General features: G+C 41.3%; 2 protein-coding genes across 3 annotated transcripts; both read left to right on the top strand.

Annotated features, from left to right (window-relative positions):
• The first annotated feature begins 390 nt into the window (after positions 1-390).
• LOC125313740 (protein PHOSPHATE-INDUCED 1-like) lies at positions 391-9,248 on the top strand. Of its 2 annotated transcripts, XM_048273704.1 has the most exons (2): positions 391-412; positions 8,170-9,248. In XM_048273704.1, the coding sequence occupies exons 1-2, from the start codon at positions 406-408 to the stop codon at positions 9,105-9,107; spliced, it is 945 nt and encodes a 314-aa protein (XP_048129661.1). In that variant the 5' UTR covers positions 391-405; the 3' UTR covers positions 9,108-9,248. The 2 variants fall into 2 exon arrangements, with proteins under 2 accessions (XP_048129661.1, XP_048129660.1); XM_048273703.1 differs by lacking the exon at positions 391-412 and having other exon boundaries at positions 8,063-9,248.
• Positions 9,249-20,440: 11,192 nt separating this feature from the next.
• On the top strand, positions 20,441-21,604 carry LOC115749860 (protein EXORDIUM-like 2). Its single transcript, XM_030686860.2, has 2 exons — positions 20,441-21,487; positions 21,521-21,604. Exon 1 carries the CDS (start codon positions 20,498-20,500, stop codon positions 21,428-21,430), a length of 933 nt encoding a protein of 310 aa, XP_030542720.1. The 5' UTR covers positions 20,441-20,497; the 3' UTR covers positions 21,431-21,487; positions 21,521-21,604.
• Positions 21,605-25,484: the final 3,880 nt, after the last annotated feature.

The following is a 25,484-nucleotide window of genomic DNA, read 5'->3' as shown; positions in this document are numbered from 1 at the left end:
CCAATTTATGCGCCAGTGCAAAGCAAGCGGACTAATCCACTCTTAATCTGAGGATTTCAGCTCTTCAATCACACTAATCAATAAATAAAGCGGGCTAATTGCACCATTTGTGGAAGAAAAAAATTACGTTGGGAATGTGTGCTCTAATTAATTATTCATTATATTATTGGGGAACAAATGGAGGTAATTGGGTCGAGGGTGCGAGAGAAATCGATTATTAATGCTGGTCTAGTTATTGGTAATGGCAAAAGGCACGTGGGATGAGCATTCTTGATATTTCTTAGTGAAAATGCTGTATATAGCACAGATGATTTTAAATGATTATCACTTCATGGTTCATTCAAATTATTGCTTTTAGGTGGTCAGGTCTGGAAATGGCATTGGAGTTTGTTTCTCCTTTAGTTGATGTGTGGTTTGGGGATTGATTTGATCATGTATGATTAGTTGATGTGTGATCATTTGATCATATGTAACTTGACGAGAAGCAGAGTGATCAAAAAGTTTGAATTTGAAGAGGTGTGACGCTTCTTGCAAACCTCTAGGGAGGCGAGGATCACTCATTCAGTAGGTCACTATAGACGTGGCCGGTCCAAAGGAACCGCCGGTTCCGGTTTAGGAATCGGCGATTTCGAGCTGGTTCTAGTTCCATTTTTTAATTTTAATTTTTAAAATAATAAATAATAAAATAAACATAATAAATTATAAATTATAATCAAATTGTACATTGTAATAAAATTTGGGGAAAAAAGAGAGAGAGGAGGAATGCGCTTGAACTTAATGAATTATCATTAAGCGCCTACATATCTTCTTGGGGATAGAAGAATCAAAGCCCATGTAGTTCTTTTACCATCAATAACCTCAACTTACCTCATTGTCAATTGTCGCTGTCCGTTATGGTACCCGTGGCGGTGGTATCTTCACAATCCTCACTAAAAAATTCGTGTTCTCGATCCAGCTCTTGGTGTCGAAATCTAGCCTTCATCCAATCGTCGACACAAGCTTGAGCTTCCATAGACTCCAGACTTAATCTTGAACGACGAGAGTCCAAAACTAATCCTTCAAAGATAAATGCTTGTTCAATTACAACTGTTGAAAAATGAGTTGCTAATATCTCGCGAGCGATGAGGGCGAGAATCGGGTAATTGATTGAGTGACTCTCCTACCACTTCAGAATTTAAAAATATATACTATGTTCGGCATCACAAAACTCAAATTGAGTGGTTAAATATTTTTTTAATTCAGAAATACTACATGTTGCCAATTTTTATTTTTATTTTTGTCTACTCTTAAGCATATTGTACTATCTACCAAGTGAACTATCGCCTTCGCATCGTGAGGCGATAGATTGTAAAAATCTACAATCACTTAAACCATATCTAGTACAAAATTCTCCATATAATACTACTATAGATTCTTTAACATCTCCTTGTATATTTGAAATATCTATTGAATCTTCCAAATGTAAACAATCATAATAATACACATTCGGATAATCTAGTAAATAATCTAATTTAATACTTGGATAAAAAACACTACCAACTAAATAGACAAGAGGAATTTTGAAATAATAATGCAACCATTTTTCTCATATTACTAAAATAGTCCGATCTAATTCAATATCTTTTTCACATTCACTAAAAACATCACCAATATTAACACACTCTATTAAAAATAAATGCATATTAGGATAATAAATACCAAATAAAATATTAGTAGCATCATTAAAAATTTTCAAAAAATCTAAATTTTTTTTGCAAATGTCCCAATGTTACGGAAGTAAAGTAATTTCGAGAATATTTTGCGAAATAAACATACATAATAAATCTTTATAATCAAAAGTTTGGTGAAGCAACTCGTAGGTAGAATTCCAAAAAGTCGAAATATCTTTTGGAAACCTTTTTACCCTTCTCCCATGTTGTTTACAAAATTTTCTCCATGCTTTTATAAAATGGGCACGACTCCATAAGAATTTAATTGCACCCTTTATTGGGGCGAGAGAAGTCTCAATAGTTCATAAACCATCTTGTACACATAAATTAAACATAGCAAGCACAACTAATGTGAAAAAATTGTTCTCCAAAAGAGGGTTTGCAAATATTTTCTAATTCGGGAATGGAAGTCGTATTTGCGGCGGCATTATCAAAACCAATTGAAAATACTTTATTTATCAAATTATATTATTATAAAACTTGCCTAATTATTCTATAAATATTATAAGCCGAATGTTTTTCATCAAAAACTCGAAATGCAATATGTCTTTTTTGAATGGTCAAGTTGTCACTTATCCAATGACGCGTGACACCCATATAAGAATGAATTTGCCAAGGATCACTCCAAATATCGCAACCTAAATACACACGTCCTTTGAATTTCACAAAAAAATCTACTAAAATTTTTTTTTGTTTTTTTTTATAAAGATACAAAAGTTTGCGTTTAAGAATACTTTTTGGAATAGTTGGTGCTTGCGGAACCAACGCAGTATTTATCAAATATTTCAAATTAAAATTTTCACCAGTAGTAAACGGAGCATAATCAAGGGCAACATATTCAGCTAATGTTTGTTTTTAAAGTGCATCAATGTAAGGAAATAAATGATGATTATTAGAATTGGCGTACCCGAAAATTTGTTGTTGCCTAACGTCGATCCCCGCTTGCATTAGATGTTTTTTCGTCGGATGCCGACGGAATGTTCCCTAGCCGTCTCTTTTCGTAAATTTGTATGTTTACGAACAGTATTTACAATTTATATTATACTTACCTTCGCTTTCATCACGTACCTTACCAAAATGCAGTCACAAGTCGGATGTATTCTCTCGGCTCTTCCGTTCCGGCTCATTTGCCGTCGACATTTCTTGGACACTAGTAGGAGGATGAAGACTTTCTTATGTTGGGACGTGCTCGACGTTCGGAATGAGAATAACGTTGATATTATCATCGTAGTCTTCCCAACATACATACTCACAAGGATCATATCTAGGAATAGGATACCCGGAATCTCCCATCGCCATCTTGGGATTTCCAAGTATTTCGCTTCCACTTGCCATTTTTTAGAGAATTGATCGGAAATCCGATTGAGAGAATTGAGGCGGGATTGAGAGAATTTGAGAGAATTGTTGAGAGGATTTGTGAGAAAAATGAAAGGGAGAGGATAGGTATTTATAGAGATAGGGAGAGTTATTTAACTAAAAAATAATAATTTTTTTTTGCACATACAACGGCCAATTTGGCCGTTGCTTTTGGGGGGGGAGGGGCAAGAGCCGGGCCCAACCCCCCAACTTTTTTTTTTAAGTAAACGGGTCAAAACCATGGGTCCGGTCAACGGGCCAGTTCCGAGCCCATTGTTTCATTTGGCCAAGTCTGGGTCACTATAGCAGAGAGAGATATGAGCAAACTATTTACGTGTATATTAGTTTTTAAGTTAAAAAGTTTGTAATAACTTAAAGTCTCACGTAGCATGTATATACCATATTAAATGATACATCGGTCAACATCCATCTCGAAGTATCTCTCCTCGAGCAAGATGGGACACATCCTTTTTCTCCCTCCCTTCTCCCCTCCCTAGGTTTTAACCGCCGCACATGCTGAGGGAGAGAAAACCGCCACACTTTCTCTCTCTCCTCCTATTTCACTTAGACATTGCCACGGGTCATGAACCGCCGGTTCCAATTCATGAACCGATGATTCTTGTTCGTGGCCATGTTTGAATCGAAATTGGCTCTTGAAGGGGCTGTCCCGATTTCGGTTCGGAACCGCCGGTTCCAATTCGGCCCAATGCTTACCCGGGAACTGCAGAATTCAAGGGAATTCTTCCCTATATAGCACCGACACTCCTCCTAAGTGAGAGTGTCGTGTCCGACACCGACACCCGTCCGACACCTCCCGACACCCGTGTCGATCGCGTTGACCGCGTATCGACATTTCGACACTTGGTCAATGGGGCTGACACTCTGCCGACACCCGAGTCCGGCGTGTCGGACATGTGAAGTTCATTAAAAAAGAGAAAAAACTTAATAACGACAGTTTGGACTTTGGAACCCTAGATATTGTAGAACCGTGATCCCCGTCGTCGCTTTTCCCTTTCCTTCTCTCTGAGTTGTGGGACCGACCTATCTTCTAAAAATTTAGTCTTAACTACTCGGCAATGCCGACTTTCGGATCTTTTATGAAAGATAAAACCTTCTAATCTCTTTACCAAAAAAAAAAAAAAAACCTTCTAATCTCGTTTAGTATCCTTTTATGGTGCCATGCTTTTAAGTTTTCCAGAATATGATATCTTTCTATTTTTTACGATTCTTGAGTTTGTCGAATTGTTGACGTAAGTGAAAGCTCGCCATCTACGATTCGAATCAGTGCATATAATACCTATTTCGGCTTTATTTATTTTTTTATATTTAAAAAAAATATTTAATATAACGTGTCCTCGACGTGTCGGATTTTTCTATTTTTGAGAAATGACGTATCGGAGTGTCGTGTCGTGTCGTGTGTCGGTGTCGGTATCGGTATCGGTGCTACTTAGATTCTTCCCCCCCTCCCTTTTTTTTTGCAGTTCGGAATCGCCTCCGAATTTTTTTAAATTGTAACTCGGCCCATGAGGGGCCAGGCCGGTTCCGGCCTAAATCGACCCGTGGTCATGTCTAATTTCACTCCTTCCTCCCCTCTTCCACTATTTCTATATTTGCTAGGTTCAAGTTTCTTTTCTTTGCTTGAACTATGGCCTTGTTTGGTTTAGTATTGCAAATGAGCATTGGGGAGAGGCCGCCGCGGTGGGAGGAGGGGAGGTGGGGCAAGAACCGGGCCCAACCCCCCAACTTTTTTTTTTTAAAGTAAACGGGTCAAAACCGTGGGCTCGGTCAACGGGCCGGTTCCGGGCCCTCTGTTTCATTTGGCCATGTCTAGGTCACTATAGCAGAGAGAGATATGAGCAAACTATTTACGTGTATATTAGTTTTTAAGTTAAAAATTTTGTAATAACTTAAAGTCTCACGTAGCATGTATATACCCTATTAAATGATACATCGGTCAACATCCATCTCGAAGTATCTCTCCTCGAGCAAGATGGGACACATCCTTTTTTCTCCCTCCCTTCCCCCCTCCCTAGGTTTTAACCTCCGCACATGCTTAGGGAGAGAAAGCCGCCGCACTTTCTCTCTCTCCTCCTATTTCACTTAGACATTGCCACAGGTCGTGAACCACCGGTTCCAATTCATGAACCGACGATTCCTGTTCGTGGCCATGTTTGAATTGAAATTGGCCCTTGAAGGGGCTGTCCCGATTCATGTTCGGAACCGCAGATTCCGATTCGGCCCAATGCTTACCCGGGAACTGCAGAATTCAAGGGAATTCTTCCTCCCCCTCCCCCTCTTTTTTTTTTTTTTTTTGCAGTTCGGAACCACCTCCGAATTTTTTTAAACCGTAATCGGCCCATAAGGGGCCAGGCCGGTTCCAGGCCTAAACCGACCCGTGACCATGTCTAATTTCACTCCTTCCTCCCCTCCTCCACTATTTCTATCTTTGCTAGGTTCAAGTTTCTTTTCTTTGCTTGAACTATGGCCCCGTTTAGTTCAGTATTGCAAATGAGCATTGGGGTTCTAAAGTCCCTTGACCAAATGTAAATAGTATTTGTTTCATTTTTTGGCTCACTTGGGAGAGATGCAATTGCATCTCAAATGCTCTCAAAAGTCCTTTAGCCCAAAGTACCTAAGGTACTTTGGGTTAAAAGACTTTTGCGAAATGCAATTAATTTTTTTATTATTTTAATTTTATCACCTTCGCTTGCAGCCACCGACCACCACTGTCGCCCATCCGCCGCCGCCGCCTCCGCCGGTTGTTGCCGCCGCCACTTTTTCAAAAAGAAAAAATATTTTACAAAGTTTATTTTTTACCAAACAATATTTACGCCAAAGTTGCTTTCCAAATGTGTATTTAAAATACACTTTACCAAACACTACTTGCATTTTGAAAAAGGCCTTTAGCCCAAAGGTATTTGCATTTCTCAAAGTCTCTTGACCAAATGCTGAACCAAACATGGCCTATCTTTCATTTTCTCTCTCACTATGTTTTGGGAGCTTACAAACGGGAATAATTTTCTGTAGCTAATCTTGGATTGACGTGGAGATCGGTTCGGCCATTTGTCTAGTCGACAATCACCGATGATGATGTTTGTGACGTGGCTTAGTAAATTCTATGAGATTATGCCGCTCTCCTCTCCCGATTTAAATTTAAATTTAGATTCAGGGATTTTACTTTCTCAAATTAGATTTAGATATACATTTGGGAGTTCATTACACGTATTTGATATGTGCTCTTTCAACATACTGATGTTGGTGTTACTGCTCGGCGATGGTGATTGGAGTGTTGAATCTAGACTCGCACCACAAGCCTTTGCAATTGGTGTGAGATTTCTCGATGTGTGCTCATCATCGAATCTGGTGACCAACCGTCGAAATTTTAAGAAGGCAGCTCTATTTATGCAGGATGAGAGTGTGCTTCTAGTTATTTGCTTTTTCTAGGAGTTTGAAGCATTTTATATACCTCTCGAATATTATCTCGATTAATGAATGGAATCATTATTTTTTTGACAAAAAAAAAAATCCATCTCCAAAAAGACCACATTCTTGTATGGCTACTCCAAGTATTGCTTTTAGGGAATTTTAGATTTGAATTGAGTGATTTGTCACAAAAGAAACTTTCTTATTTTCATATGAATTAATCTTATAATTAACCATACTCGAAGTAGGAGATTCTATCATACCACAAGCGAAGCGTGATGCACGTCACTACATCATACTACTTCAATTCACCGTTCATCCACCGGTAGAAACAACCGTCGACAATGTCTACAATTCATATGGAAAGTTCATGGGGATTGATAATAGATATAGAAGGTTTGGACATGAGATACATGAGATGCTCGACAATTAGCTCCACCTCTACCACTAATTGGCACATTAGAAAGTTACCAAAAAATTCTTAGACTTATTGCAATTGTCTAGTTTAGTCTTATATTTTTTTTTTTGCCAATTGAATTCTAAACATTTTACAATTGTACCAATTCAATTCATTTTAATGGCCAACTTTGATGTGGATAATTTTTAATAATATTCTAATATATTTATACTATGTTATTCCTTTTTTTTTTCTTCCTACTCCTACTGTAGCCGACGAGGCCATGGCAAGGTTGCCCTCGTCTGGATCAAAGGGAGGCGGCCTTGCTCGCGGTCATGAAGCCCTCGCCTTCTTGCCGGCAAATTCCGATGACCCTCGCCACCTGACGGCCACAGTAAGAGTAGAAAAAAAAATTGTTAAAAATTATTCGCATTAGTATTAATTGATAAAGTGAATTGAATAGACATAATTACAATTAATTTATGATTTTTTTTAAGCAATTATCCCTCTGGTTTTGTCCTCGTTCTCATAGTCAAAACAAAGAGCTTGCTTTTCCCTTAGCTGTCCAACGAAAGCAATTCATTGACGGGCAAACGCGTCAACTCATGCTGGCCTTTCGACCGAAAAAAGTAAAAAAAGTCATGCTGGCCTCTCTGGACTCTACTTCACCACTCTCTCCTCGCTGCCATTCTCTCACCTTCCCCGATTCCCTCCATCGTCGTCGCTCGAACCTAACTTCATTTCTCTCGGTCGATTTTAAATTAAAAAAACAAACTTTGATTTGATATGTACTATTACGTTCAGAACATCAATGATTACAATAGGTATATTAAGCATGATTATGTTTTGCTGATTTGTGACTTAAAGAGTTGTCTTAACAGCGTGAATGATGATTGAACGTGTAATCGAGAACTAGTACTCCTTTTAATATCTTGCTGGTGAAGATCCAACTGGGAATTGCAAGACCATCCTCTCCTCCTCAAAATTAATAATTACGCTCATGAGCTGCCCTTCTTTCGTCTCTTTCCAAGCAGATTCATGCACTTTAACCCCACTTCTACGTTCCCCACCCTCATATTCATTATTATATTATATAGTCGTAAAATAAAACCTCAAAGCATTACCTTCATCCCATCCTTGTATAAATACTCCTCCTCCTCACTCACTTCAACTCAACCCCTACAACTTGAACAAAGCGAAGCTACCTCAGCTTTCATCTTTCCTCAGTCTCAAGTCTCAACCCAAACTCAGCTACAATGGCATCGTTCTACGCTTCTAAAGCAGCTCTTCCGACTCTCTTCCTCGCCCTCTGCCTCCTCCAGATGGCCTCCGCCACCAGGAGGCTGGCCGAGCTGGTCCAAAACCAGTCCCCGCCCATGCTTTACCATAATGGCCCTCTCCTCTCCGGCAAGATCTCCGTCAACCTCATCTGGTACGGCGGCTTCAAGCCTTCCCAGCGCACCATCGTCTCCGACTTCGTCGCCTCGCTGTCTTCCGACTCTTCGGTTTCTCAGGCCCCTCCTTCCGTCTCTCAGTGGTGGAAGACGGTCGATAAGTACTACCACCTCTCGTCCTCCAAGAAACAAACGCCTTCGCTCACGCTCTCGCTCGGGAGGCAAGTCCTCGACGAGGGCTACTCGCTCGGGAAGTCCCTCAACAGCAAGCACCTCGTCGAGCTCGCGTCCCGGGGCGAGCAGCGGAACGCCGTCAACATCGTGCTCACCGCCTCCGACGTCGTCGTCGAGGGGTTCTGCATGAGCCGTTGCGGCTCCCACGGTTCCGCCGTTGTCCCCGGCAAGGTCAACGGCAGAAGGTCCAAGTTCGCCTACATCTGGGTGGGCAACTCGGAGACGCAGTGCCCGGGGCAGTGCGCGTGGCCGTTCCACCAGCCCCTGTACGGCCCGCAGAGCCCACCCCTGGTGGCCCCCAACGGCGACGTCGGCATCGACGGGATGGTGATCAACCTCGCAGGCCTCCTCGCCGGGACCGCCACGAACCCGTTCTCGAACGGGTACTACCAGGGCGAGGCGGGGGCGTCGCTGGAGGCGGCGTCGGCATGCACCGGGATCTACGCCAACGGTGCGTACCCGGGCTACGCCGGGAACTTGCTGGTGGATGAGGCGACGGGGGCGAGCTACAACGCGCACGGCGTCAACGGGAGGAAGTACCTGGTCCCGGCTCTCTACGATCCGTCCACGTCGTCCTGTTCGACGATGGTGTGAGGGAAATGGCAACAGATCGAAACCGTGACGTTTAGGCCTACCAGATTGATTCATTCATTTGTTTATTGGTTTTTTGTTACTCCATATTATAGCCATTAATTATAGTTAATGAGAAAGGCGAACCACTTTTATTTGCTACAATTTATGCGCCAGCGCAAAGCAAGCGGGCTAATCCACTCTTAATCTGTGGAATTCAGTTCTTTAATCACACTAATCAATAAATAAAGCGGGCTAATTACACTAATTGTGGTAGAAAAGTACGCAGTGAATGTATGCTCTAATTAATTATTCATTATATTATTGTGGAACAAATGGAGGTAATTGGGTCGAGGGCACGATAGAAATCCATTATTAACATTGGTCTAGTCATTGGTTATGGCAAAAGGCGCGAGGTATGAGCATTCTTGATATTTCTTAGAGAAAATGCTGTATATAGCACAAATGATAGATCACTTCTTGGTTCATCCAAATTATTGATGGCATTGGAGGTCGTTCCTCTTTCAATAGATGTGTGTCGATAATATTGGGTCATATATGATTCCACAAAAAAAAAAAGATTAATTGTAGAGCTTGAGTTTAAACAAGATGTGACGCTCCTCACAAATCTCTAGAGAGACGAGGATCACTCATCTAGTAGGCCAATATCGCAGGGTGACCCAGGTAATAAGTATCGCGTATATTGCTTCTTTTAGTTGGAGAATTTGTAACATCCTAAAGTCTCAAATAACATGTAAATATCCTATTAAATGACAGCGCATCGGTCAACATCCATCTCCAATGCATCATGCTCCTTCCAGTCACCGTTGATCCACCGGTGGAGATAACCGTTAGCAGTATCTACGATTCGTAGGAAAGTTCGTGTCTATGGGTGATGGACATCGAAGGTTTGGATCCAAGACAACATGACATGCACGACAATTAGCTCCACCACCGCCACCAACTGGCACGTCCTCCTCTTGTGACCCAAACGAAGGGCACTGACTGGTTTTGCGCTTGTTCTCAGAGTCAAAACCAGAGTCTGGTTTTTTCCCTTAGCTGTCCAACGAAAGCAATTCATTAACAAGCAAACGCGTCAACTCACGCTGGCCGCTTCTCTTGCCTTGACTTCACCACCACTCTCTCCTCGCTGCCATCCTCTCACCTCCCTCGATTTCCTTCGTAGTCGTCGCTCAAATCTGACTTCATTTCTCTCGATCAGCTACATACCAAGGGCTCCAACCGACCTTCTCTTTCTCCCTCCCACTCGTCAGATTGATCAGACCCGCGGGCTCTATGTTGGGTAATCTTCCTGAATGGTGTTTTTGTACATGTATCTCTTTTTTTTCCCCCCTCTTTTTGGTACAAAGATATTCACTTTGTGGTCCTTCTGTTATCCATTGCCTTGTGATTGTAAGACTGAAGTGGCGAAGAATGAAAAGAGAATTCGGGCCGAAGCACAGTTGGATCTTGGTTCTGGGAAAAATTATTAAAAAATCTTTAACCTATTGCAATTGTGTCAATTCAATTATAAACATGATTTTTACTCATTGAGTCCTAAACTTTTTATATTTGTGTTAATTCAGTCCATCGGACTAATTTTAGCCAAAAATCTCTAACATGAATATTGATCGTCCCGTCTGCTGCGATCAACGCCGACGTAGATAATTTTTACTAATATTTAAATATTTTTTTAATTTTTTTTCTCTTTTATTTTCTTCCCTTCTTCCTTCTTCTTCTAGCATGTCGCCAAGGTCCAATGACCAACCAAAGGCGAGGGTTGGTAAAGCCTGCCCTCGTTGTCACTAGGTGAGGCTCGCTCGTTCTGCAGGCGAAAACCGACCATTACCGGGTTGGCGAGGCCGAACCTTACCGAGAGTGGGAGAGGCCGACCATCGCCGGGCTAGCGATGGCAAGCCTCACCATGGCTAGGTGAGGTCGAGGTTGGTGCTCGCCGGTGACCAACGAGGTCCGACAACCATTATAGGAAGAAGTGAAAAAAAAAAAGGAAAAGAAAGAAAAATAAATAAATAATTCGAAAAAAGATATAAAATATTATTAAAAATGCCCACGCTGGAATTGGCCGCGCTACGTAGAACGACCGACATCCATATCGTTGATTTATGATCAAAATTGATCGGGTGAATTGAATTAACACAAATGTAAAAGATTTAGGACTCAAATGATAAAAAAAAAGGTTTTAAGACTAAAATGATACAATTATAATATGTTATAGAACTTTTTTTTAATAATTCTCCCTGGATGGGGGATTCTGTTTTTATTTTGAAAATTGAGGGTAACAAAATCTCAATAGGATCTTGGATCGAGTTAAACACTCTTTTGGGCTCAAAGTCTCAGAGTTTCCTTGTGCAATTCGAGCCGTTTAGAAGACAATCACTTCAAAACGTGTCCTTGACTTCAACCATCTAACATTTTAACATTATCCCGCGGACGCAACGCCGCCGCAATATTTTGCTTCTTTTGTTCTTCCGCATGTGCTCAGTTTTGAATTATGTGGATGACGTGTCATCTGTCGGGGCTAGAGTTTTAGGTGATTTTAGAACTAACCCAAGCTTTCGGACTGCCAATGCACTTCCAACGCATTAACATTATCCCTTTCACTTTACTCATCCCATATGATTATCATCGCCATCAGTCAGCCAAGGCCAACACGTAGCGCAGCACCCGCCACGAGCGGCCCCATGCATGGGCCAGTGCCATCGGCCACCACTTGAGGCCGACAAAGCCGCCATGTCTTTAAGCACAAGTCAGCCGACTATTGTAACCCACCACCACCGCTTTCTCTTGCACCACCGTCCCACATTCCTCCGCACAAATGTCCGACTTTGTCCGACCACCCCGCCGACCATCTCTTGACTGCACCAAAAACCGAGCCCAATGTCGAACCCACTTCTACTAATTAGATTGGATCCACGTAAATCATGAAATGTCCCTGGTCCAACAGATAATGTGAAAACAAGGCTCCATTTATTTCGTAGGAAATGTGATGTTTTTGAATAAAAAATATTTTTTGAAATGTTATTTTTCAGGAAAATAAGGATATTTTTCGGTGTTTGGCTATGACATGAAAATCAATTGAAAAATTTTCTCCGTCATTTGATAAAAAAAACTATTTTGATTTTCTATGTCATTGTTTGGTGGAAAATTGCTGGCGTGGATGCCATCCATCCTATGTGGTACGGCCGACGTGGTAATTTTTAAAAAAATTAAAATTTTAAAATAATTTTTATTTATTTTTCTTTTATTTCTCCTTCTTCAGCCGCCACCGGCTAGTGACGGCCACATGCAAGCTCAAGCTCGACCCTCGTCGGCCTAGGGCACCAACCATCTTCATGGTCGGCGACTGTTCAAGGAAGAAGAAAAAAAAATAGGTAATGAAAAAGAAAAGTAAAAAGTACAATTTTTTTAAAAAATAATTAATAATTAATAATTTTGATTTTTTTAAATAATTAGAAAAATGATGGTGAATGAGTGAAGGGAGGAAATACGAGGGAAAATGATTTTGTCTCTTCAAAAAGGAGGAAATCATCTTCCCTCACTTATTTTTTGATCGGAGAGCTTGCTTCATTCATTGCTTTTAAGTGATACCACCATTACATGCAAAACTGGCCTCAGAAGTCAGAACATATCAAATCCCATAAGATTGTCGGGGGATTGGAGATCCAAGAACTCGAAAACTCGTTTCGTCTGTGGGCATTGGAGATCCAATCCGCCACTTAGATTTGCTTCCCTCGGACAGTGGGCCAATTGTACGCTTTTGAAGTGGCCCATCAGAGCTTTGTGCGCAGAGATTAACGAGTCTCCTTCCTAGGTAGGATGGCTTATCTTGATCTATGACGGCATTGCAGAGAACTACAGTCCCGACTCAAACTGGTACTTTAAGTCAGAGCACGAGCTGAAGCGTCGAAGTGCTTCCCGACATGCTAGGGTTTCGATTTGCTCCCGGAGAAGACGCTCGCACCTTCTATGCAAAACCATCAACGATCTTCCCAAAGGAGTCTCGGCATACACAGGCTACACTACCTTCATTTTCTCCGTCCACGAAGGACCCATCAACGTCAATTTTGAGGGTACCTTCCGGCGGTGGCTTCCGTACGGCAGGTGAGTGAGTTCTCGATCGACCGGGTTTGTTCTTTCCCACGTTCCACCACTCAAAGTCCATGCATGACGCCACGGTAGCTTCCGCCACCTAACTTTGAAGGTACTTTTTCTATTGATGAAAAATATTTTCTTTAACTAGTTTATTTTCTGTGAATCAAATGCCGAAAAATCCGAAAAACATTTTCCCAAAAGTTGTTTTCCAAGAAACAGACATTTTCTTAGATTTTAAACTTCGTTTGTTTCACAAAAAATAAATGATTTGAAAAATATCTTCTTAAAAATGATTGCATGAATGAAATAGCTAAATTCTAAACGGCAATCCTCGATTGCCAACAAGAGATATAATTCCAAAAAGGGAAAAAGAGAAATAAAATATAGGATCGTTCAAATGAAGATGCTCCCGTAATGTTTTACACGAAAGAGATCATCTAGTGGCATCCCATAGGGTTATCTGAAAACTACTGTGAAAGGCACAAGTGCAGGTTGTAATGGCATTCCATGAGTTATTAAAGTACCGCCGGCCACGACCTTCGACTTGATTTAAATGAGGATCATCCCAATTCCCGATACCTTTACCGTTTGCAAGAAATATTGTGTTGGCATCGTGTAGTTGAAGTTTGAAATCTTCACCTGAAAAGACTGTCAAGAAAGAACTCAAATTCGAACTGTACCGAAGATTCCTTTATTGAGATATTTAGTAAACACATATACACTTTCGTAGTAGGCTGCCAATCAATCATGAGCTTTGATACCACTTATTGAAAACACGTCGTAGAAGTCCAATACTTTCATCTAGAAAGTTGGGGTAAGCGATTCTATATTCCTTACGGGTTCCACATAGAACCTACCGGTCGAAATAGATTCCTTATTTTTTGAAATCTGGAACCTACCCAATCACGGGTTCTAGATTCGGTTCCAGGGTATCCTGGAACCCGCCAATTTCTTTTCTTTTCTATTTTAATTAAGCAAAATGAGAGTGGACGCTACAATCGCTAAGGGAAAGTAGAAGTAAGCGGTTTCATGTTCCGTACATGTTACATTTAGAACTTGAAATCAACCTGTTGCAACAGGTTTTTCATTTTTTGTATAAAAATTTGTTTAACTCTAGATTATATATTTATCATCGGACATCTCGTGCAAAGACAAGATCCAGGTTCCAAGTTCTAATAACCTGTAACCCGCCCGTTGGAATAGGTTTAGTAATTTTTGAAACCTAGAACCTACCCGACATACGTTGGATCTTAGAACCAGAGTGGTTTCCATAGGTTTCGGTTCCGGGTTTTCGGCTCTACCCCGAAACCATGCTCACCCCTACCAAAAAGATTATTAAAAGGAAGTCCAAGTTCGAGCACATCAATATATTTAATTTGACTTACCTTCATCCAAAAGCTTAAACAACGAGTTTTGATTCAACTAGATTATATTAACTGCTTCACATCCCATGAAACTTCGACTCGACGAGGTGCAACCTCATTAATCTCACCTACCCCGTGTCTCTCAACATCTTCTTCTTATCTTTTATCTTCCTTTTCTTATTGTACATTTTACCTTTTCAGATATGTGCTATTTTTCTACTTTTTTTTCGGTCGAATAGATATGTGCTAATGGGGTGCCCGTAAGTCGCTAATTTAGCATCAAGCCTGCGCTGCCAACTACCAGACCAACCTTCGGCAAGAAGTCCTATTGAGTTGCCCATCGGAGTGCACTAATCGAAATAGAAAATCGAAAATTTCGTCGATTGTGGTGATATGACATCGACACACAACGACTATAATGCACGAAAATTCAGTGACTATCATCATTAGAATTAACTGAAAAAAGAATTGTGGCATGGTGAGTTAAGCCTATGATGTAATCCGCAGTTGATGATACCTTATCGCTAAATTACTGCTACAAGGCCTTCGCCATAGAGACAGTCGGTTTTTTTTTCAATTGAGGGTTTCAACAGGCCAACATGATAAACTAGTCGAGTAGCTTTGACACATTGTGCTCGAGACATGTTTCTTAGGCATGTATGTTAGGATTCAGTGCACAAACACATCAAAGTAAAGTGTAAAATAGCGAGAACAAGAAATCAAGACACGAGGATTTTATTCTAATTCACCTTTAAAATAGGGCTACATCAACAGAGAATTCTACTATAATTATTGCATCGCATATCTCATTACATTCATCAATTATAAGAGAACAAGAGTATATGTAGAAGTAATTATTTATGAACCAAAGTCCAAACTATTAATGAAAAAAATATGAGGTTAAATTAGATGTTCGGGAAGCGCTGCCTTTTTGAGACCCCCGCCGGCTCAACGGAACTCACGTGGCTTCCTATCAATGGAGAGTATGCACCACACCTCAGCAGTGGGTCCATGCATCGAATCTCCCCAGTGGAATTTAATTTGGTTTTTTCGCAAGCATCAAGCCACGGCCGTCCACCAAAATCTAGCAAACTAACTTCGCGGATGCAACTTTTATTCAATTTGGATTTTTCATGTGCAGCCCCCACAAATCGCTCTGGATTTTATTCTTTTGGGCCACTACGACTTTAAGGTGCCGTTAGCAAAGTTGATTATGGTAGTGAGATGTCGTCAAAGTCAACACCTACCAAAGAGCAAAGCTTTTACTCATCATCCACTGTACAACTTGAGCCATTTGGGTGCATCGTCGACTTTTCGTCCGTCACCGCCGACCGGTGATTTCTAATAAGTGCTTTTTTGGCTCGGACTTTATCAACCTAATCCCACATCAATCCCTTTATTAAGGTTGGGCAATCCTCCTTGGTTAGTGCTAGAGGTATCAAACAAGTGGGCCAAATCGGGTTTGGGTCGGGTCGATATGGTCCAGCCCATATTAACCTATGTAACTCATTTTAATCCATTTTCATATAGTACAAATCTAACGACCCCATATCCAACCGGACTTGTATTACTTAAATATTTTTGTATTTAATTAAATCATGAAATATTTGTGTCTTATAATTTGTTAAGAAAAATGATATTGATAAAATACTTTTTTGCAACTGATTTTTTTAATTTTTTTTAAAAATTAAATTTTATTATTAAAATTTTATAAAAAAAATTAAAATTTTAAAATTTTCTATTTTCTTTCCCTTTTTCTCTTGTGGCTGGCAACGGTGACCTAGCGGCGGTCGACGGACAGAAGAGGTCGATGGCGACAGAGGACTGCGAGCGATGAGCGGTGGTCGGCACATTGCGTAACATTTTTTATTTTCCTATTTTCATTTTTCTTTGTTTGTTTTACTTATAAAAAATAATAAATAAATAAACTAATATACTTGAGTTGAGCCCATTTACAAGGGGGTGCTTGGGAAGCTGTAGGCCGTGGGCTGAAAATGGGTTAAAAAATGGGTTGAAAATGGTTTGTAAAAGACCCAAATAAAACCCATATTGTTTGGCCTTTTCTTTTTTAAACCCACACAAAACCCATTTCTTAATTCTAATGTGACCCATATTTGACCTACTTTCGTAAATGTAGGTTAAAATATGTGTCCTTAACCCATATTGACAGCATTTGACCCTAAAAAAAGGGGTTAATATCACGGAAAATTTGAAACCGGTATACCTTTGACAAATATATCTCAAATTATTTTTTTTTTATCATAAAAAACTTCAAATTGGCACACTTGTGAAAAATTTGCCCAAATTGATATATCTGTGATAAATTTACTCTATGTTAGTTTTCCTTTAATCTAACCGTTAAATTGTTAAGTTAGATGGCACGTGGCGCTTAACGGGTATATCAATTTGGGGTTTTTATCCTCTGTCTGTTACATATGTATCAATTTGGAATTTTTCATGGTATTAATCCAATTTAATGTAGGGTAAATTTGTCACATGTGTATCAATTTGAAAATTTTCATGGTAAAAAAAATTAGTTTTAGGGTAAATTTGTCATAAATGTGTCATTTTTGGTATTTTGGGTGGTTAAAATAATAATTTGGGGTAAATTGGTCATAAGTGTACCTTTGAAGTTTTTCGTGATAAAAAAATTAGTTTGGGATAAATTTATCACATATGTATCGATTTGGGATTTTTCACGGTATTAACAAAAAAAAAATCATATTGACAGCCCTAGTTAGTGCATCGGTTTCTTGTGTATGCCAAGACAAAATACAAAAGTTCAAACTTGTGACGGTTTGTGCTAATAAACTTCACTATAAGGGTTCGTTTGTTAAGGGGAAACGCTTTCATCGTCCATGAAATTTTTTAGATGTATAACGTTGTTGATAATGAAAATATTTTTTATTAACTAATTATTTCATGCAATACAATTAATCATTTTTTGAAAAACATTTTATAAATCATTCATTTCTCGTCAAACAAACAGAGCCTAAGTTAGGGATCGCTAGAAAGGAAAATTACCAAAAACATCATAAACCTATTGCATTTGTGCCAATTCAATCCTAAATCTTTTGGCGATTTGTTAATTTAGTTATCCCGGCTAATTTTGATTGGAAATTGCTGACGTAGCGGTCTAGTCGGTGCCGGTTGTCTTACGTGGCATGACGATATTGACATTTTTCCATTTTTGCGATTTTTCATACTTTCCTTTTTCCTTTATTTTCTTTTTTCCCTCCGCCGGCCAAGTGCAAGAGCCTCGACGCAAAAGGTTAAGGACTAAATTGGTAAATTGAAAGGTTTAAGACTAAATTTCCAAATCGTCAAAATATTTAAGACGAAAGGTTCAAAACTACTTTTTATCTTCTTCTTCTTCTTCATTAGAAACATAAATTACTTCCCTTTGCACTTCAGCAACCCTATATTGAGATGCTTATCACTCGTACATATTATCTACGTCGAGCGTAAATTTTGCTAAGCTAAGATGAGGATTTGATGTAGGGGCCTGGGGATAGTTGCACAAGTGGGAGGATCATCGGTTGGCAACAGCCGGGAAACCTCTGTGCTTTCTTTATGAAGCCAGAGCCGCCGCGGCTGCTGTCAATATGTCGGACTTGTGGCATGAGCTGAGGTAAGCACCACTTCTTTCTTTCTCTTTTGTTTTTAAGAGTATTGACTAATCTGGTGACTAGAGGAAGAAAGAAGAGAAAGATATAATAACTGTTCGAGACATAACGAGCATAAGCTTACAGCTATTTCAATAGACACAAGCATCTTATGAGAATCCAATCCAACAATGCTAGACCAATGCAATTCAAATCTAGATTCTCTTGATCAAAATGGTTTAGATGGCCAACTAATCCTGTGGACATAGATAGTAATCAACCATTATTAGGACATGCATGTAAATAACAACTTCTCTACATCAAGTAGTTCTAGTCAACCACCTGATCGTAAGCGGGAAAGTGGTCCAAAAAGTCCCCAAACTTACTGGATTGGCAGCTAATTCAATCCTAAATATTTCAATCGTGCCAATTCACTTTTGAATTTCTTGATGATTTACCAATTTAGTCCTGAACTTTTCGATTTTGCCGATTTTTGTCCTAAAACCTTTTGGCGATTTGTCAATTCGGTCTTGAACATTTTGACGATTTTTCAATGTAGTCTTTCCGGCCAATTATTCAGATAACATGTTTATGGCTGAATTGGCAAATTTTCAAAAGTCCGGCAGATCGTCAAAATATTCACGTCTAAATTTAGCACAGTTAAAGAGGCTAGGATTGAATTTATCGCCGTACAATAAATCCAAAATTTTTAGGGCAATTAACACGAGTCCACAGCCACAGTGGTCCTCATCGCATACGGGCATGACTAGAGCCACGAGAAAGAGGGAGGTCGACCGTGATACGGACGGCCAAACAGCAATTTGCCCATTCGAGACGCGCAATTAAAGCAGCCGAGCGCCGGTCCAGCTGATGAAATCGAGGGCTGGGACCTCTAAACCAAAGAAGTCGAGAAATGACAACGTAGGAGTCCGATTTTTTGTCGGCAAAATGCCTCCTTTTCGCATGCAAAAGTCTTCCGTTGACGACTTGGCATTAAAACTCCCTTGTTTGTTCCTTTCTCCTTAACGAAATCCAGCTCTTGCGAGCCCGACCGATGTGAGCTCCCACCTCTTTGACGGACTCCTTCGCCTTTCTCATGTCATGTGGCGTCTTTTCTCCCCCACTTCATCGTCACGTCCATATCATTTGTGCAGGCAATAATGTGTCCCGTAGCCCTAGCCGTGTCTAGGGGCACAAGTTGTGTTCATGGGAATGAAGTGTGCGCGAAGGACTTCTTACGTCCTCTCTCCTCGGTGCACCCCTGAATGCGACTAACGTCGCGGCCATGTCCAGCTAGACATAACAGAGAGAAAAAGCTCCGGAGCATCGGAATTATCGGATCGAGTATGCAGCTGTATTTTTTTTTCCCCTTATAGACTTTACGGGTGCCAAAAAATGGCGCAAATTGGATATCTTAATGCGTTGAATGCTGCTCCGGAAATCTCGAGATTTGGGGAGCAAAAGGGAAAGATATGAAAGTAGCTTAGATTAATTGCGGAAACATATAGAAGTTTCGATAACTCAGCCATACGAAGCATCTACCGCGAAAACATTTAGTTCAAACTTGAAAATGCTTGGCGTCCTCGTGATCGCGGAGTGGATATAATGCGATTTGCTTTTGGCTACAAACTAGAGAAAAAGGCTTTTGTCCAGTTAAAATTGGAGTTGTTTTGTCATTCAACAAAACCAAATTTGGGTTACACAAGTGGGTCTAATTCAGTCAGCCAAGCCGCCAGGATTGGCAATGAATTCCAATGTATTCCATTCAGTCACCACCTCTCCCATTATACAATACCGGCCAGACTCCTAGTGGATCGGAACAAGAACATAGTCACTCTAATAAAAGGTCCGCTAGCATTTATGCACTTCTTATGCACGCATAGTTTAAGTTTTTGAATTAGACTTTCGAACAATATCATATCGGGGTCGGATTTCGACTTGATTTATTTCGTTTAGACCTCCATTCATCTAATCCGACTTAACGGGTGCAGCAATATACTTTCGATTTCGATTTGAATCCTAATAAAAATCGTGTTTTTTTTGTTGTTGTGGTGTCCCCAGAAAATGTCGCCCCCAGCTCGAACCCCAGCCAAAAAAGCAGCCATGTCCTTTTGACCCTCCAGACCCGTCAAACCAATCGGACGCGTCTTCTCACTGACTTCCCCGAGAAGTTTCCGAGCCAGCTGTTCCCCCTGCCCTGCCCACACGCACGCACGCACTTCACTCCCCCCTTCCTCCGTATAAATACATCACCGGCCTCCTCCCTTCCTCGTCAACCAAACACAAATCAATCTCAGCCTCGTTCTCCTACTTCTTCTCCCAGAGACGAAAAATGGCTTCTTCGAGCCACACTAACTTCGCCAGCCTCGCGTTACCCGTCCTCGCAATCCTCTGCTGCCTCGGCCCCCGCCCGGCGGCTTCCGCCCTCGTCCAGCAGCAGCCCCTCGTCCTCCAGTACCACAACGGCCGCCTCCTCAAGGGCAACGTCACCCTCAACCTCCTCTGGTACGGCTCCTTCTCCCCCGCTCAGCGCTCCGTCATCCTCGACTTCCTCCACTCCCTCTCCGCCCCGGCCCCCTCCCCGCCTCCCTCCGTCTCCTCTTGGTGGCGCACCACCGCCCGCTACAAGGGCGGCCCTTCCAACCTCGCCGTCGGGGCCCAGATCCTCGACGAGAGCTACTCCCTCGGCAAATCGTTGGAGACGGGACAGCTGGCATCTCTGGCTTCTAAGGCCGGCTACCAGAGCATCAAGACCAGGGCGCTCGCGATCAACCTCGTGCTGACCTCCGCCGACGTGGCCGTCGACGGGTTCTGCATGAGCCGGTGCGGTACCCACGGCTCCGGCGCGGCCGGGAAGGCCAAGTTCACGTACGCGTGGGTGGGGAACGCGGTCAGCCAGTGCCCGGGGCAGTGCGCCTGGCCGTTCCACCAGCCGCAGTACGGGCCGCAGACTCCGCCGCTGGTGGCGCCGAACGGTGACGTCGGGGTGGACGGGATGGTGATCAACCTGGCGACGGTGCTGGCGGGCGCCGTGACGAACCCGTTCAACGACGGGTACTACCAAGGGGCGGCGGGGGCCCCGCTGGAGGCGGTGAGCGCGTGCACGGGGATCTTCGGGAAGGGCGCGTACCCGGGTTATCCTGGTCAAGTCCTGGTGGACAAGACGACGGGGGCGAGTTATAATGCGATCGGCGTTAGTGGCCGCAAGTTTCTGTTGCCGGCCATGTGGGACCCGAAGACCTCCACGTGCGAGACACTCGTGTGAATCCTAATACTGAAAGTCTGAAAAGAGTTCGTAGGTATGAGCTTTTGTGGAAATGTTCGAGGAAATTGTAGTTAATTTGTCGTTCGTGTATTTTTTTTTCTAAGTGTAGATTTAGGGAATACAAATGAGATGGAATGTAAAATTATATACAAATGATATGTGGAAGTACCTCTACATCTTGTAACGCCAATTCCAACAACAATTTGTGTTGGTGGTGAATCATTTGATTTGTGGAACGATAAAAGCCTCCATTTATTATTAAATTAGACTGAAAAAAAAAAACTAACATTATGCTTTGATCTAATTCACGCCTCGAATATGTTTCATTTTGTATGAAAAGACTCCTTTGCTTCTGCAAAGATGGAGACGGACTCGTCAACATTAGAATCTACAATCTCGCATGGGCGGTTATAATTCAGATCGAATAACTATCGAGGACCCCGATATTAAAGTTTAAAGGGATGATGGCTCTACTAAATACCCTCTTTGGCCCTTCCACTCATCTCTTTATATGGTATAATAATTTTCAACACGTCTTTCAATCTTCAAAATTTCACCCAAAATTTCGGCGAGAAGTTCGTACGTTCCGTAAACATGAATACAAACTGTATGTCACCAAACAATGGAGGGGATTGTAACTTAAATTGATAAACACAACCGGGCGCAATTATACTAGAATTTCATCATTTATTTCTTTATTAATACATTCCATTCATTTTTCACATGCATATATGCGCGTGGAGTGACGGATATTCATGCTAATGGCTATTCACCAGGCAAAAGACGAAAATATTTGTATTCATGGAACCTTAGTATATGTACATAATTGTATGCATGGCAGTCATTTTCGACTGGTGTGCCTCTACTAAAGTTCCTATCACTTGCTAATCTATATATAAAATGAGACTCCATACTCATTAAAATCCCGTGTATAATTATGCGAAGAAAGATCTCTAAAAAATTTAATATTTGCTGAGTTGACACAATTTTTGTTATAGTTTTTAATTACCAACATCTAGGGGGGAGCACCCACCAGTGGGTAGCTGTGTTGGTTGGGCCTTACTACCTCATCGCCGAGGGAACGGGTTCAAATCACGTAGTTGCTAGCTTCTTAAGTGGGGGGTCCTGGTGGTACGGTCCTGGGCTAGCCTCCCCCGAGGTACTGACTCCTCGATTAGGCTGTCGGCCGAAAGGAGGTGGATCCTTGGTTACCAAAAAAAAAAAAAAAAACATCTAGGGGGAGCAATTAAAATTGGCAGGGCCGAAAGGAAAATGGGCCCTCTTGGCCCGCCCTAATCTGAAATACAAATGGGCCTGTTTGACCAACGTCCTCACATTAGAAAGTGCAGCTCCCCAACTTTGGGCTGGTCCATCTTGGCCCAACGTTCCTATACATGTTTCAAATTATGGAAGGCCTTGGGCGACATATCACTCGACCTTCGTGCTGGTCTATTCTCGCGTAATGATCACCACTACCAACAACCAAGATACGAAAATATGGAACTCGATTTGAGAATGAGATGGCTCCCAATGCATTCAGAGCTTTTAACAGTTCAGGATACGTTTGTTTGAGTGAAAGTATTTTTTCGGAATTGGTTTTTCGGACTTTCACCCATTTAATTTCCCGAAAACGATTTATTCAACGGAAAACACTTTCCAACTAATGGAAAATTCATGCATAAAATTACAAAAGTGAATTCCTAAATCTGTATAGATGAAAACACTTTCCGGAATTGCTCCTCTCAAATTTTAATATTTTAATTTATTATTATTTTTTTAAAAATAATATTTCAACATTTCTTGATTTTCTATTTTATTTTTTTCTTTTTCTTCTCCAGCCTTCGACGGTTGACCACATGACGAGCTCGAGCTCGTTGGCCGCTTGGCAAGCTCAAGCTCGCCCGTGGGCGTGCCGGCCGGTCGCAGTGGAGGACATGGTGATAGAGGAAGAAGGAAGAAAAAAGAAAGAAAGAAAATATAAAAATAAAATAAAATTTAAGAATTAGAATTTTTTTGCATAAGATAAAGTCATGAGATTGAAATCATTTTTCAAATGAGAACCATACACCATAAAATATTTTTGGTCATATATCACCAAACAAAGAAAAATTAACCTTTTTTTGTGAAATAAATGCACCCTTAGTTGCACATGGAATGCGACTAATAGTCCAAGAGTTCATCAAAAGATTACTTGGGAATTACTATCATGATTAGAAAAAGTCAAACTAAAGTAGATAGCCATTCGTGCATTTTAGACGCCAGTGATTCGAAATCGTGTTTTAGAGCTCATATACTCTTTCCTTTCGTATGTCATTGCATTATACCGATCATTGTTATATAGTTTCGGGACTGAGCTTTCCTCTAAATGTTTGAATCCTTTGATGTTCCAGCAGAAATGAAGCAAACGCCCTGCAATGAGTCGATTCCCCGATGTATTAGGGCTGATCTTAAAAGACATGCATAGCGAGAAGCTGACGGTCACGCCTATAGTCTGCAAAGCATGGCGAGCAGCAGTAGACCTTTGGCAAGATATAGACCTTGAGAAATGGTGCATGGGCCGGTGGCCGGAACACATCGATCGCATGCCCCAAATCCTGGTTGGAAGAAGCTCGGGGCATCTTTGGTTCCTCAAGCACCCGAGTGTTAGAAAATATAAAATTGTTTTTGGAAATAAAAAAAAAAAATTTGCGGTAGCTTCTGTTCACACTGAAGGTGGCAAGTATGTGGCGGTGAAGTACAGATTCTTGGTCAAAGTTAGAAGCAAAAAGCAAGTCCAACTCTTATTTCTTCATATGGCGGTAGGAGTCCCTTGGCGGTGGAATTCCTCTATAAATAGCTACTAGAATTAAGCTTGTTGTAGAGTAGCCTTAGAGTGGAGAGAGTTAGAGAGAGCGAATTTGTACTCAAGCTTAGAGCGAAGCCTGTATTTTTGTTTGTATAAAGCCTTAGCAAAGGCCATTTGAATACTACTCTTATATTTGCATACTCGAATTCTCTCTCGCATTGAAACCTCCAAATTTCCGCAGCCCTTTTGGTTCGTCCAATTGGTATCAGAGCTAGCTATGGCATCCACTAGTTTCGTTCAATTGCAACTTCCAAAGTTGAACAGGAGGAATTTCAACAACTGGTCGGTTCATATGAAGGTTCTGTTCAAATCGCAGGATTTGTGGAACCCGATGGAGAGTGGCTATACCAAGGTAGCCGATGCCGAAGAATTTAACGCTTTGAAAAGAGAGGAGAATGATTTGTTGGTCGAGTCCTCAAAGAAAGATCAGAAAGTATTATATGCGATCTTTCAAGCTGTGGAGGAGACGATATTTGAAAAAATATCATGCGCGAAGACAAACAAAGCGGCGTGGGATATTTTGCAAAAATCCTACAAAGGCGATGAACGTGTAAAGCGAGTTCGACTTCAAACACTTCGAGGTCTTTACGCATGAACGACTCTGAATCTATCTCATCGTACTTTGATCGTGTGCAAACCATCGTTAACCAATTGAGGGTTAATGGTGAAGAACTCCAAGATGAACGAGTTGTAGAAAAAATCTTGAAGTCTTTGACCGAAAGATTTGATTACGTTGTTGCGGCAATCAAAGAAGGCCAAGATATATCAACCATGACGTTGGAACGGTTGATGGGTTCATTATGCTCACATGAGCAAAGAATGAATTAGAAGTCCGTCGGTGCTTATCCCGAGCAAGCTTTGCAAAGTCGGGTTGCCCACTCAACTCGAGGGGGGCATCATGGTGTTCGAGGCTATGGAGGTGGACGAGGTAGAGGTGGAAATGCTAATTCCACTGGAAGAAGTAAAACACGTGACAAATCAAAGGTCAAGTGTTTTAAGTGTAACAAATTCGGACATTACAAATCCGAATGTCGAGCAAACATGGGGCACGAACAGCCAGAACATGTACATGCCGTTGATGCTGATGAAAGCGTCGTGTTAGCATGCAAAATGAATGACTCGAGTACCAATGATGCAAATATCTGGTATCTCGACACTGGGTGTAGGAATTACATGTGCAGCTGAAAGGAGCTATTCTTGCGGCTAGAC

Source organism: Rhodamnia argentea, chromosome 2, assembly GCF_020921035.1.
Source record: "Rhodamnia argentea isolate NSW1041297 chromosome 2, ASM2092103v1, whole genome shotgun sequence".
NCBI classification, from domain to species: Eukaryota; Viridiplantae; Streptophyta; class Magnoliopsida; order Myrtales; family Myrtaceae; genus Rhodamnia; species Rhodamnia argentea.
The sequence above is the reverse complement of the archived record's forward strand: the minus strand, read 5'-3'. Positions and strand labels throughout refer to the sequence as shown.